General features: G+C 41.1%; 1 protein-coding gene across 7 annotated transcripts in view; it reads right to left on the bottom strand.

The window, feature by feature from the left end:
* The window catches only part of tp63 (tumor protein p63), a 50,561-nt gene that overhangs the window by 14,583 nt on the left and 19,957 nt on the right, over nt 1–16,021 (bottom strand). For 5 of the 7 annotated variants that reach the window (XM_080770906.1, XM_080770905.1, XM_080770907.1 and 2 more), the window contains exon 4: nt 3,626–3,877. In XM_080770906.1, the coding sequence (XP_080627032.1) occupies nt 3,626–3,877 (252 nt within the window). Of the gene's footprint in view, nt 1–3,625; nt 3,878–9,939; nt 10,107–16,021 lie in introns of those variants that run through there. The other 2 variants (XM_080770908.1, XM_080770909.1) reach the window with 1 other exon arrangement.

The following is a 16,021-nucleotide window of genomic DNA, read 5'->3' as shown; positions in this document are numbered from 1 at the left end:
GAAAAAACACCTCCAACCCACACAGACACTATTTGCAGGGGCTGTGCACTTTAAACAAACAATTAAGGATCGAGTGCTATGGCCAACCGCATGAATGAGAGACACACACTGCGGGGGCCATTCTGGGAAATGTTGACGCGTTATGCTTCTGTGTGCGTGTGTCACAGGCGTCCTAGACAGGAAGAGGTTAAGGTGTGGGCTTGGGATTAAGGTGTGTCTTCACAAGAACAGTCATCAAACAGCACAGTACACAGTCCACTAAGTCCCAGTGGAAGATCCCACAGCCCTTCAAAAGGGGGGGGCTTTAGCAGATCTATTGGCAGAGTAAAGCTGTGGCGGTGACATCTTCTGTGGCACGCTGCCATCAGGCCATCAGTCCAGCGGTTGAGCTATTCTGTTGAGCTTATGGGGAGATTTGCAGCAGATCACCTGAGATCAGACGAAGGAGTCTCTGTCAGTTGGAGGTAAAGCTCCATTATCATGATTCTCTCTAATTAAAGCAACTACTACGGAGACTCCTAAAAAAACTCTCTCTGAACGCCATTATGGAGATCATGATCATAACAAATTCAGCTTTAGAGGGAATGGGAGCCACAGGTAACCTAGTTGTAAGTGCTCAGCTTTGGTCAGGTTGAAAAGTCATTCAAGACCATTGGAGCCATGTGCACATTTTGAATATATAAAAAAAACAACTTAGCTTTACTTTTAGAAGTGGGATTCAGTTTTGAAAAACACAATGCAAACAATATTTTCTTTGTGAGTTTAAATGGGCGATTTAAAGTTTACACACTACAACAATGACAAAATAGGCATCCATCAAATTTCCTTGTGATGTCAGACCATTCAAAGCAGTCTTGCATCATGTGTTATGACTGCGCCGTACGCTGGACGGTTACGCTACGTGTGTTTATGATGAGGAGCCTTGAACCAGAGGCTTGTCCACGGGGAGTGGCACTCACACCCCACACTCTACTACCGCCACACAATTGCACATCAGACACTTTTGTTTTTTAGACCGTGAAAATGAGAGGGATGAGCGTCGCAGTGTGGGAATTGGGTGAATGTCACAATCCCACACTCTGTGTTGCCAATGGCGAACATGGCGAGATCGCCGAAATTCTGAGTTCCGCCTGTTTACTCAAGAGCCACAGTACATTAGTGCTGAAATTGATGCAATAAGCCCACAGGTTTTTCAACACTCCTTTCTGCCAAATTTCAGATTCATGGCTTATGTGGATTGTCAAAACTATATGTGCAACTCCTGATGTGAGACATTGGCAATATTAAATAATAGGTTTATGCTTAATTTAGACAACATTGTAGAGACAGGAAACCTAGGACAAAGAGGGGTGCTATGGAAGACTTGATGGGAGTTAGATTTGAATTTAGGGTCTCAGCATACGGTCAGAGCAGTAATGGGCTGAGGAAACCAGGAACCCAAAAGAAAAGAAAACTCATCACAAAAGTGTCAAAATGTCAATTACAACTCCATCTGGCGGTGACACATGCTTAACTTTGGTGACTGCTAGGGCACACTAGCTTCTGGTATTAATGGCATCTGTCATTAACGCGTTCGAGTCTGTTACTGTGAGTTCTATCTGCAGTGCTGCGTCTGTTCACAGCAGTGCAGTGTACACAAATACACAAACCAAGCAGGTGGGGCTCTGACGCAACAGCTGTCCTTTAGTCCCCATCATCCCTAATGACAGAGCAAGAGGAGCCGGTTGTGTAGGTTTTACTGAACCATCACATGGTGACATCTAGCTGCACATGCCTTCACAACACCTGGACTAACTGTTTATGCCTGTTTACCTCTGTCATCAACAAGACCCCAGTGAACTCCGCTCAACAGGTTGCTGGTAAACTGATACAAGGCCAGCATATGGTAATTCAATTCTCATTAGATTAGCCATTCTAAGGCATGTTGAGTATTGATCACACTAACCCTGATGTTCCCATGTACTGTGAGATTGAAGATCAGCTATTTCGAAAGTCAGGATCCAATATATTTTAAATGACATGTCATAAATTACTTTGGATGGTTAAAGAAAGATTGTACTAAATTAGCTGTGAATATGTACAGTGGGGAAACCTATACTTTTGTTGGGAATGTAGAGCATGCACATCAAGTATGGTGATCAGGTGCAGCACAAACAGAAGCTCAACATAATAATACAAATAAAGTCCACTAACAGCTCCCACTGTTTATTGTAGACAAAAATCTCCATCCCATAAGGATCTTCATCAGGATATGAATCCCTGGGGATCGAAACGTTGATCTGCAATAAACAGCGGGAGCTAACAACAGTGTGTGGACTGCATTTGTAAATGTTAACCCCGTCATTTTGAACATTTAGTAGGCTACAACTGATTGTGATAGATAATGTAGCAAGATCATCCTCTGATGTCCAGCTTCTTTCAGCATCTCAGACGCAATGTGTGGGGCGTAAAGAGAAATGCCTGAGGTTTTGTCTTGATTTGAAGTCTCACATCTTAAGTGATTTTTTTTTCCTTAGCAGATGTGGTTGCGCAACTACATAGTACAGTCAGCAATGCATCCCAAATATGCCTGAAGCACAGATCACGTAGATAAGGATCTTGTGGTTCAGAGATGTAGTGTGTTGCTTCAACCTTTGCCCTGGCAAATCACTGCATTAAACGATGACCTGTTATGATACAGCTGGCCCATACATTTAAATTCTATGGCTACAAATTCACACGAACAATATACCCTAAGGGGCAACTGTATGTGCATATGCTTGGCACATGTTCAATGAAAACACATGTAATCAGACATACAGTAGGTGACATGGCAATACTACATGGTTGTTTTGCCCTACTTAGGTGATTGGTGCTACAAATAAGAGTGCAGAGGGTGTCAAAGTCAAGACAGTCTATATAATTGACAACTTACTTGACATTATATCAAATGTCCTAGAGCAAAGACTCCCTACAATTTAAGTGCCATGAATTATTTGCCAATGATATTTTTATAAATCAGTAGGGAAAAAAACATTCTCTTGTGAAATCAAGGTTATGCTTCTAGGGTGCTGGATAGAGTCGGTGTTGTGTTGTAGTCTAATACTATAATAATTATACAAAAACAACAATAAACACAATATAATTGTTGGTGGACGCAAACAACCTACACTTTGCACATGGCAAGTATTATCCTTGTGGAATTAAACAATAGGCTTTATTGATGCAATCCATAACATTAATTTGTGAATAAAAATGTTAACCACCAACTGCAGTAGTTGTACAATTATGATGCCAAGAACGTCCACACACTTCTTATTAAATAAAACACCGGTTTTGGGGTAAAATGAAAGGCAGGAGTTTTCAGAGTAAAATCTCCCTCATCTGCTTGGCACTCTAGCACCTTTATTCTGAAAAACTTCCCAGGTACCATAAGTGTTAATCAAATAGCTCTTCTATTGAGACATTTGTATCCTGTGGTTGTACTGGTTGAGGGTCAAAAGGTAAAGGGCTTTCTGTTATAGCTCAGAAGTAGAAAATTCAGTGCTTGCAAGGGGAACCCGGGCTCGAATCCTGGGTAGGACATAAAAGTTATGGATTGCAGATTTAAATACTGTGGGATTGGTTCAGTGAATAGAATTCTTACCGTCCATGTTGCAGACTTCGCCGTGCTGGACTGTTGGAATGACACATCGAATGTGTGCGTCCCAGCATAGTCCGTGTTGGACGGAATTGCTGGGGAAGGAGAGAGTGCGTCGAACGTGGAGCTGGGCTGGTTGTAGGGCGACGTGGTGGGCACGTTCTGTGCATGGTCGTTGTAGGGACTGGTGGAAGTGGACCCGCCGTTTTGGATGCTCTGGTCCATGCTGTTCAGGAGCCCCAGGTTTGTATACTGTGACTGGAGAGAGAACAAAATAAGAGCATAAAATAACCCATAATGTCAGAGAGACTGAAGCAATGGTTCAAACACAAATGTTTTGATTTATGTTTCAAGAGCTTTCAACATAGCGTCCCTATTTTGGGATTTTTCAAACATTTTCTAAAATAGCAAAAACAGCGGATCGAAAAGTCCATGACAAGCATTGTGAGATTATCTATTTTCTCCAATCGTTGTACGGTATCGCTTGGATGGATAAATGTACAATGTTGACAGAGATTGGTCAACATTTATCTCCATTAGGTTACTTTTTGAAATTTCTGAAGCAAAATTGGACTTTTGAAGGGGGTTTTGCATGAGGTTAATTACGCTGTGTGTAAATATAATTCTGCTTCAACAATCAAGTAAACGCATTGTGGTTACATGGAGAGTCTAAAAACATAACGCGTGAGATGTTTGCCAGGAATGGAACTCAAGGATTTTGGGCACTAGCCCAGCACAGCAATTTGGCTTATATCATAATACCACCGCCATAGATGCCATTCAAATTCTGGCAAGTGAGCATTCATTTTACAGTAGTACAGAATTGTGAGCCATTAGCTAACATGCATTTTATTATTTCCCTATTCTCCTTTTACTGTAAAGAGCAACCTCGTAACACTATCAGAGACAGTGGATGTAGAGGGTGTTCTCACCCTACATTTCAATGAGTTTCAGACAGTAGCAAGCATGCAAACAAGTGGCTTCTAAAGAGTTAAATCTAGGATTAGGAAATGGATTTGTAGGCACATCTGTTGGTCAAATGATTAAACTAAGCGATTTAGCTAAGCTGAGCCAAAGAAAGACACACCAATTAAATAATTGGACATTGATCAGAAAGTTACTCAACACATCTGCAGACTCAGCGGAAAGACCTTCAAACGTTTGAGATACTTTCCTTATCGACAGGCTTGCATTTCATCTACTTTGACTGATGACTGAATCAGTAATCACGATTGACTAATAGCTGAATCAGCGATCCCGAATATGCGGTGAAGATGTTTATCAACCGTTGATGCTTTTTTCATTGTTTGTAAAGGTTCATGCTAGGTGATTAGTTATCACCACATCACACATATCCATGTAACGTTGAATGTGGTTTAAATTGACTCAGAATGATAGAAGCTAATTATAGGGGAAAACTTTATGTCAAATAGATGAAAGGTGGAACATGCATTTATCACAGCCATCAAATAGGGTGAAAGGTAAAAGACAAAAAAAAAAATTCTGTAAATCAAAACTAATCAACATTTTAGGCAAAAGCAGAGACTTTGTGGCATGGTGCCAACCCCGAAACAAGCGCGTCTACCCTGCTGAGATCAACCAGATTGGCATTGATTTATCCAGCTGCAGATGAATCGTGCATTGCACTTGAGGAACCAGCTTTTCAACCAAGTAGGTGTACATATATCAGATTCCATGCTTTACAGTCAACCCCCATCACCACTCACTCGCCTAGATTCCCTTTGGAGAAAAATCAAAATACAAACATAGCCTTAGCCTAGCGCTTGTTCCCAAAACGCAAACTATCCAGACGGGAGGAATGGAATTAAAATGTCTGCCTTTAAAACAGGATGCAGAGTTGGCCTGGGCTTTAGCCAACCGCTTCCTGCTTGCTTGCTGTGCTGGTCCATTCAACTCATTCCATTCCATTTATAAATGGCACATTCCTGGACTAGGTGCCATGGCTCTCGCTCTTTAGACGGTCATTAATCTCTCGAGGGCCTCTTGTTTATTTCAGGCACAGCCGACCACAGCTGCCCGGCTCACACCCATTCACACTGCACACAGGTGTTGCTTGTGTGCCAGGTGATCAACAAAATACACACAGCCACGCAACGACGTAGGCTACATGCCTATTACCCAAGTTGGTAAAATGTTAAACGCTAATCTTCCTCCATCAGACACACATTGACACAGACGCACGCAGGCACAAATCCACACATACACCCACACATGCACGCAGCACCTGAGAGAGGTCATTCAAGTCAACCACAGCATACCTCTGCAACAGTGCCACAGGGCGCATCGTTACTCTGTGTTGCTGTTGGATAAGGGTCAGTGTGTGTGTGTGCCACAAGTCTGCTTAACCTCCCCGGAAACAATGCCACCAGAGCTTATAAGAGCTTGTCTGGAGAACAATATACTGGGCATGCAGGTGTTAGGAGACAAGTGCTCTGTGAATGGCACACACACACACACACACACACACACACACGTATCTCTACTCAGTTTAAACTCTCTGGCCTCTGGAAGGGAGAAGCTTTCACAAACACACGCTCCCTTACAATGGGGTAATTACAGACAGCTTTACACTGGACAGACTATCGAGTTGCCCTCTGTGTCTGATCTCAATACAGAGAGTCTTGGTAAAGTCCTCCTGGTTCAGAAATGTGTGCTTTGGTTTTGTGCTTCATGTTTACCTATGCCTATAATGATAATAATTAGTGCCATCTTTTCCGTCAGGTATGGAACACTAAAAACTACACTGTGACACAATTTCCTGTTTGGATGAATATTTTCCCGAATGTGGTGAGTCAGCAGTGATATCAGCGACCGATCTCATGGGCCGTGTGGCGCAAGATCTTCCTGCCGTTTATTGGAGCTTAACGGTAGCTTCACAGCCAATCACAGCGGACACTGCCTCCTACCTGATGCTGACGTTTTGGAAGGGGGATGTGACAGGGCATTAATTATCATTGTAAAATTATTCATCTAATGAAAAGGCTGGGAGCAAAAGAAATCATGGATCAAAGTGTCACGCACAAAAAAGGTAAATTGAATGCGTGACATGATTGTCAATGTAAGACCATGGCCCATTCTTCAGTGTTCAAAATGAAGTTAGAGATCAAAGATAAAGGATGAACAGCTAAAAGCCTCTGAATGTTTAATTGACTGGAAGCTGGCTATTTACTTTTTACAAAGAGTTTTATGTGGGAGATTCAGGACTCTCTCAGATTCCTTAAATCAGATCTTATTCCACTATAATATAGCAGCCATTTAATAACCCCTTTAGTCGCTCTTAAAAATTCCTTCCGTTTATAGTCGGCTCTGTGGCTGTGCTTAGGTCTTTGGGACGTCAGGCTGCTAAACAGAACGACAATAAATCAGCAGCCTTGACATCCACGACAGCCTTTAATAAAGCTGGTGAAAGGTTTGCAGAGTTTGTTCGCGGCCTGCGAGCGTTTCTTTGTCCGGGACACATGCTGGAGTAAGCATTTCAGGCCCACAGGAAAGGGACACTGCTGACCTTCAGAGTGATAGCCTGTTGATTCCAATGAAGGAATCCCGATTATGCATTATACATGTCACAGATATTTGTAATGCAAACAGTCGCTCTAATTAAAAGGGAATTCTTAATGTTGCCATCATACTACTGAATCATTTTGACAGGGAACACTGGCATAAGTAGTATATTCACACACTTTATCTATTGTTTTACATGTATTGGTGATGTAATGACCATTTGACAGCTTTCAAATGAATGCCCATTCTTTCAAAGAGTTCTGCAGAGAGAAGTCCTAGAAAAGCAATACTAGATAACTCATTAGACTATTCATTCATTATTTTACCAAGTAACACATTTATTTTACCTGTGCTAGTATTAAGTATTGTAGGCCCAATTAATCAAGCCCACACTTTGAACTGCAATAAATGACAGGAACCAGAGAAAGACCTGGCCTAAGGGGTGGAATTGCTCCCATTCCAAGCTCTCTAGTGACCTGCTCTGTGTACCCTAGGTCGGCATAAGAGTGTCTGTGGGGAGGGGGGGCACTGTGATGAGTGACCACAGGGGAGGGCGTCATTGAAAGACCCTACTCGGGATGGGGGTTGAGGTGTGGCCGGGTGGGGGTCTATCTGCACCTCATACATGGTGGGATGGGCAGACCAGGTGATTGCATCTACGTCAACACACCATTAAAGCAATTACGACCCTAGACTAAAACAGCAACGCCTGGACAGCCACATTCTAATGGCCACTGCCACTGCCGCAACGCTGGGGGGTAAGCAGGGGAACCTGATACCTCACACTGCAGCGATTGAGGTGGACACCACTTAAAGATACCCCCCTTGCACCAACCCCCCCGGCTCAACAACTTAAGACAGTGACCTGACACACCTGCTATCTGCAACCTGCAATCTGGAAATCTGTCACAGTTCTTTAGGGTGGACACTGTGTTTCGATGCAGCATCTGGTATGTGGTAACGACGGCACAAATAAGAGGGAGGGCAGGGAGATGCCTGCATAACCATACACAATGCAGGGCTCTGGGTGTATTAGCCACTGAAGTCTTATGCTCTTTGTCGTACAACATACATTGGAAATAGCCGACCTACTGTCACACAACGCAAATTGTTTCTGTGTACGACAAACGACATGCCCAAAATGGGGACCCCAGGATGAAAGTGGTTAAGACATGAATAAAAGTGGATAAATCCGTTATTAATACGGATTTAAATAGACCTATACCGTATGTATGGTAAATGTGTCTCCAATGAAGATGCACTTGGCTCAAAATTATCACTAAAGCCCAAACCCAGAACTGAACTGAGCTGTGAACGCAGCAGCAGACAACCTCGACGTTGTGACTGACAGCAGAACACTTGGCGAATAACACACAAGCAAAGCTGCAGTATTTTGACCTATGACCTCTGAAAGCAAGCTGAAATGTAAAAGCTATGGACTGCCCGCGTAAAGTAGGTGACAGCAAGAAACTTCAAGTAGAATAGTAAACAAATGGGATAAATTAATTTGATTGATTAAATATATTTAAGAAATAAGGTGTCGAGAAAGTAGCATATGCATGGCACTGTCATACATAATGTCAAATGTAGTTTTCCTCAAAATGTGAGAAAATAACATAACTTTTAAAAATGCACCCAGTGTTTACAGCAGAGTTGAACTTGAAAACACTGTTTGCAAAGAATTTGGAAATGAGACGGTCATTGGGCATTTTCTCACAATGCCCAATGACAGTCTCATTTGCAAAGAAATTGTGACTGAAATTGGAAAATGGAAACCTTTTGAGTTTTCTAACCAAAGAAACTAAAATTGTATTAGCATATTAATGCATTGGAAAACCCTTCTCGTCCATTTTGATTTAACATGAATTCTTTAGAACAATTAAGAAACACCTCTAGGGTGTGAGAGTACACTAAATCTATCTTTTAAATGAGTTAAAGAACACATTTTAAAGCACTATTGATATTGTAAGAACTGACAAGAGTCTGACCTTTTCAATTATTATAATTCTTATTTATTTATATAAAACTGAGCCATGCAGATCTCTGAAGCAAATGTTGGAGACTTGCTAAATACATTTGAATACATTCCTGATTACAATTAAGATTACAATTTCACACATCAGAACAATTTTCATTAAAATCCACTAAAGTAACATATAAGCCTATTAAGCCATTGATTTAAAAAATAAATAAATCACAGGATATAAATTAGTTTTAGTGGTCCAAGCAAGATGAACAAAGCGGGGTTTGCATTTTTCCATTGAGGGGATACAGTACGCAACAAACGCATACAAAACCAGCAATCACAGCAGCAGCAAGAGATCAACAGCAGCAGCAGCCATTTCATAAAACAACCACTCAGTCAGGAGACACTCCAGGTGTTTACATTCCCTTCCACTCTGTACACACATACACACTCAACACACATAAGCAGACATGCACAAATGCACACATACAATACCACTGATTCGAATCAAAAAGGAATCTACCACACAAAAACTTAACTCTTAATAAGTTGAAATTATTATTTCAACATAATCACCCATCTGAAAAATGTGTAACGATGACGTTCAAACTGCCAGCATTACACATCGAACAAGTAACAAACATTGCATAGCAAAACTGTTTAAGACAGACTTCGGCAAATCGGCCAAAATTTCCAACGGTACGTTCTTGTTCAAGGCCATCATTCTCTACTATTCTTTGTTACTGTATTAATCGGTCTTATAGAAGCTTTGGGAAGTGGCAACGGATGAGCTGGTTTGATGCCCCGTTAGAAGCTCGTCTTTGGGCCTTACCTCGCTGTACGATGGCGCGGTCCCCGTCTCCAGGTACAACATGTTGGCACTGAGGTTGAGCAGAGCTGCTGCTGTTTGCTCCACTGGCTCCAGGATTCCACAACTCTTTTCCTTCACTCAAAACGAGTGATGTGGACTACAGATGTGAGGTGGAAAAGCAGAAGCCTCTATAGGATTCATTGGGAATGTCATATATACCGGGAAGACAGGAGAGGGGAGGGGTCTGAGGAGCTACCTTGAGTGTCGTACCTGAGTCCACACCCATCTTGCTGAAGAAGCACCCTCTCCTTAGCCTTTCCTTTGAAGTTCTGCAGGGCTCCTCAGAGGTGTAATGACCATAGCCAACCCAAATAGTAAGTTGTGCTACCTAGTAGCGAGGGATGCTTGATGCGGACTTAATATTTGCTTGCATCTGCCCAGTGCCTGCACTTTACCTCTAACATACTTCTCTCCACCTGCACCAAGTGTGATGAACTACAATGTAATAACAGAGAAATGTCATCATAAAGACAATGTTGCTTAGTTTCATCTGCAGCCAGTAGACAGTTTAACGTCAATTAAGTTATCTAGAAAGATTCAGAATGTGACCTTTATAATAAATGAATGGATCATGCATTAAAAAAGAGTCAAAACTATGCCAGGTCAGCCAACCCCAAAATGAGAATTCTGATGTCACTACCTGGCCTGGGAAAGTATTAAGTATTATACCAGGTTAGTTAGCATACGAATTGACCCCTAGCCACCACAATGCATAGCCCCCGGTAACACAAAGTGACTCCTGTAGATAGCTTGTATCTATCAGAGATGACTGGTGTAGATCTGTTTTGGAAACATGCATTAAATCTCAGATACTGTAATGGTGCTGACAGTGCTCTTTGGAACAGAGTTGGCCAGTTGTGACAGTGATTTATGTGTGTGTGTGTGTGTGTGTGTGTGTGTGTGTGTGTGACACACACACACACACACACACACACACACACACACACACACACACATTTCCCGCAAAATGAGAAAAAAAAACATGGATGTTTATGCTCCGTTAAGTGTAAACAAAAATGCAATCATTAAAAAAAAACTACTGAAATAAAATATAAAAATGACATCAACACAATACTCAGCTCTGCACGTTTGCCCTATGGTCAGAATAATTTTAAAGTTACTAACTAAACTGAGCACAATTCTGACCCGAAGTCTCTGATCACTGACCACACCCTGGCCAGGGCCAGAGGCTATAGTCCTGCAGGCCAGTGCACACACAATAGCAAGAAACACTTTCAAAAGCCTATGCTAACGACCCCCCAAGAAATCCAGTCGCCACACAGAACCTAGCCTAGACTTTTATAAGTGCTAATTAGACGAGCTAAACAAACTCCTCATTATGCTAAAACAACACTGGCAGCCATGTTAAAATGAAGTTAGAGCACTCATTGTTATGCTGAACTCGTACAGTATTAGAATATATTGGTGCATTATTCAAACAAGCATCACAAAGGATAGACCTACAGTACATACCATCTAAGAGCTCCAGTCTGTTGAAGCTTTCAAGAGAGGACTAAAGACTTTCATTTTTAATAAAGCATATGGTTAGCTATTCTGGTTTTTACCCCCTAGGCTTTTTGCCCCCATGTTTATATTTATTTATTTTTAGATGTTTTATGCAAATGTTTTTTTCCTGTACCACTTTGAGTTTGTTTCAAATGTAAAATGCATTATCAACAACATGCATTTACTAGTGTTAATATTTTAAATATTTAACAATTTGGTAGTGAATGTTGGAAACCAATATGTTTGGTTATATTTGTTAAAGAGCCTAATGTCAGAGAGGATGAAACTGGCACTGAAAAAAGGTGCAGGTGCTGAGATATGGGTTTATAAAATATTTAATGCTTTTGTTGCTCATTCTTCTGTGTCATATCCTTGGTCAAATAGTATGCAATGGTCTCCGTGATTTTACCGTTCCTCTGCGTCTGTGAGCGTGATGGATTATATGTGTCGGTTATTATTAATCCTTGTATAATGGTGATGGCAAGGAGACGAGGGCAAGGTGCAACAGCTGACCAAATAAGATGAATTGACAAGTTTCATGATTCAATAATTGTGAAGCATGAATCATACTTATTAAATTACTTTCCAGCCTTGTATGTAAATGTAAACAGGCTGAAATCATGCCTACTACATTTGCCGTAAACGGTAATGGTCTCATAATCCAACATCAAACTTAACCTGACACTAGTTAGCAAAGTTACAAAGTTAGCTGAAGACTGCAACTCATGATTTGCACCATTTCTCTTCAGCATTCAGCCCCAAACCAGAAGCTATATGCGATACAAGTCACATCACTGTTTCCATTAGTGTTGCGAGATTCATGCAAAATCCAGGCCCGTTTAGACCTAAAAGGATGGCAGATCCCAGTGGAGCCTGGCAGCAGCTCAAACAATGACGATCCAGGGGCTCAGACAAAAGAGGCTTTGCTCAGTTTTTTCCCTTTTAAGAGCCTGTTCCTAAGTCAGCTAGATTAGTTCAGTATCAAGTGTCAGGGTGCTGTGGCTTCTACCACACAGACACCTGCCCTGAGCAGAGTGCGAGCGTCCATCCACACAGGACACATCCTTAAGTGATGCTTTCTAACACCTCAGCCCAGACACCTGTCACCAAATGTCTACAAAGTGTTAGTAAGAAGAGATGTTTGTCCATTAAACTAACATTTGTTAAACTACTGAAATATAATTTCATAGTAGTTTTTACTGCTTAGGTGTCCCAGGCAAGGAGGAGCACACATTCGGTTTATCAAGTGGTAGATTAAAGAGGATGAAATCAAACTGGGAGACAATATCCCAATTTTATGCCATTTTTGTAACAATATACAGAGTATATCTTCACACAATATAGTAAATATAGTGTACAATGCAGTGAATATATCTGCTCTGAAGCTGAGTAACAAACTACTTAACAGGTGCTTAGCCCAGTGGCCATGTCAGACCTGGAGAGGAGAAACAGGCCGTCACACTGGCACTATTACTTTATGTATGACTATACACTCCTTAGTACACACTTTATGTATGGTATATTTGATTTTTTTCTTTTTACATTTTCCTTTTATTATCTTTTGAAACTGCAATTTGTTGAAGCTTGCACAGAAAATAGTTACGCCCATTCTTGTATACCTATAAACTTGCGATTTGACAAACTTGAAGTGGTGATGTCAGTTAGTCAGTTAGACTCAATATTAATTCATGGGCGCTGGTCCATGAAATAATATTCCAATTTCATTACAATGTTGTCAAAACTTATTCCATCTTGGTCCATTTAATTTAAACTTGATTGAAAATGTTATTTCACAGTATGCCAAATGGGTACATTTCAAAACTAATTCACAAGTCAATACAAAAACTGTTACTTTGTGGACGATCCATGATTAAGCATTACACTTGTTATGTTTACAACAGGATCCACCATTTTCAATTCATCAAAGTGTCACTGACAAGAGAAAGGTGATATCAGCTATAGTCAGAGAACCAACCACAACCAATGAATCAATATTCATGGAACATCAACATGTTCCATCTTTGGGTTTAATTCATTTGATCTTCATCTCTGATGAGAAAATGATCTCATGAACCCTATATTGCATTGTAATGCATTGTGTTGCGAGCACGTTGTTAAGACTGATTACTTTGAACAACTCATACTGCCCAAAGGCGACATACTTTGAATTAACAACACTGCATACTGCCTAAAGGCAACAGCCTACAATAAGATACTCATCTCTGCACATTGGTCGAACGACCATTTAAAAAGCCAACACCAACATTGTGGTCAGAAACACAAAAAGAAGAGTGATCACTTTCTTTCCAAACATTTTGGACTGTTCTATACTGTATAGTTTAAAAAAAGAAAGAAAAAAAGATTTAAAAGGCTGATGTCAATGTAAGACAGGCTAAGAGATACAAGCCATCACCAAATGCAGTTGATTCATCAAGCAGACCATGAAAAATGTTATGTTTTCCTACACCTTCTTAGTGCGCCGGAGGCCAACTGGTGGGGCTGGGCTTAGCACACACACAATCAGGTCTGTGCATTCAATGAACATGTCAACTAATATCTTTGATTAAAAGGTAGGGTAAGGAAGTTAGTTAAAATGTTGTTAAACCAAGTGTTAAATTAGGGGTGGGCGATATGGTGATAAATATCGTGGAGATGATACAATGCCTCTACGATATGTCTTTTCAGAGATATCGTACATTGTGACACAGCTAGTGCAGTGGTTCCCAAACTGTGGTGCGTGCATCCCTTGTGGTTTTATTTAGCTCTGTATAGCTTATGCAATTTTTATTTTCATGTGGGGGGTGCGTCAACTAGGTCGGGAGGTAACAGGGGGTGCATGGCCCCCACCACTGAGCTAGTGAATGCGCATTCTACGATTTGCAGTTCTATATATAATGGTTTTGTTAGCCAAAATGTATAATTGTTTTGGTCCGAGTGGTCGGTTACTGCTTTTTCCTTTACAGAAGGAAGGTCGGACACACATACACAAGGTCGGAAACACATGGACAGGGGCCAAGTCTCAGCTATGCCAGACAGACAACTAGATAAAGTGCCTTATCTAGTTGTCTAGATATTATCTTGGGGCACAGGTCTCCACCAGGGCAGGCCTCCTGGTGGCACTATAATAGGCCAATATGAAAAGTATTGCATTTCTTCTTACACCTTGGATGGCAATTGGATGATTTGAGGTATTTTGTTCCAAAAATGTGTTTTGCAAAAATCCACCTGTTGGTGGCGCTCTAACAGGGCCAATGTGAAAAGGATGGGATATATTCCTCAGACTAGTAGTACAGTCTGTGAAAGATTTCACGTAAATTGCACGCTGTGTTCATGATTTGAGGCTTTTTGTTCAAAAGGGGTCAATCCTGCAAACTTGTTGAAAGCCAATGTTAGCCAATTAGGATGGAATATGAAATATCGGACAGATCCGTCTTGAACACATGACTATAGAGATACTGTGTAACGATTTGCGGAATCTGGAGGAGTAATATAAAAAAAGTGTTTTACAAAATGAAGCCTCCTGGTGGCGCTATAACAGGCCATAATAGTACAACTTTGCAGCCTGTAAGGAAAGGAAAGGTACTATGTTTACCCAGGGTAACTGGACTAAGCTCAAGAACTTGTTTACAGCCAGGCCCTGCTCATAGAACATTTCATGGTAGGGGTTCAATGCCTTGTCCAAGGGCACTTCAGCGGTGGTAATTTTAACGTGCCGGTCCGGGATACGAACTAGCGACCTTCCGATATCAAGACCGCTCCGCAAACCGTTCGGCCACCGCTGCCTAGTACACTTTCTCAAACCCATAAGCTACATTCTTAGGATAGTTTGAGCGGTGCAATTACTAAGAAAACCTTCGCTTCCCCCAACTCCACCCATCGCATCTTGACAGCCAATCAGCGTTGATGTTTTCCGGAGCACCAGAAATGTTTTGGCTGTCCAGCTCCAACTGAACTGATCCGGACTCAGCAAATGTGGAAAAACAATATTTGCAAAGACATAGGAACAAATTTTGCTGATCATAATGATATACAGTAGTAGCAGGAATTATGTTAAACATATTGAACTGAGTAGTTTCTAGCTCGGTCTGTCATATGAATAATATATCAATAATTAATAATATGGCCCGGGCAGCCGGCGTGGTGGTCTGAGCACCCTAAGCTGCAATGCTGCCAGCCTGACAGCGTGACGCGGGTTCGAATCCCGATCTTGACGATGCTCGTCACTCCCCATTTCCTGTCAGTCTACTATCCTATCAATAAAAGGCATAAAAGCCCAAAAATAAATCTTAATTTTTTTAATAATATAATCCACCACTCGAAGGAGGGGGAAGAGAGCAAAGTGATGCTATTGAAGCGATTGGAAACAAATAAATATCTTCAGGTGTGAATGCACCTATACAGTAAGTTAATGCAACATTATAGAAATGTACTAATGCAATACAAATTTGGATTATCAAAATACTTAAAAATCCTATTAAACAAAGAAAGAAAGTCAAAGCCAAATAAAATTGTATAATAGGTTATAGGTAATTAACAG

The sequence above is a fragment of the Protomyctophum bolini genome (assembly GCF_963924005.1).
Source record: "Protomyctophum bolini genome assembly, chromosome: 8".
Taxonomy (NCBI): Eukaryota; Metazoa; Chordata; class Actinopteri; order Myctophiformes; family Myctophidae; genus Protomyctophum; species Protomyctophum bolini.
Note: the sequence above shows the minus strand (reverse complement) of the source record. Positions and strands in the feature narration are given on the sequence as shown.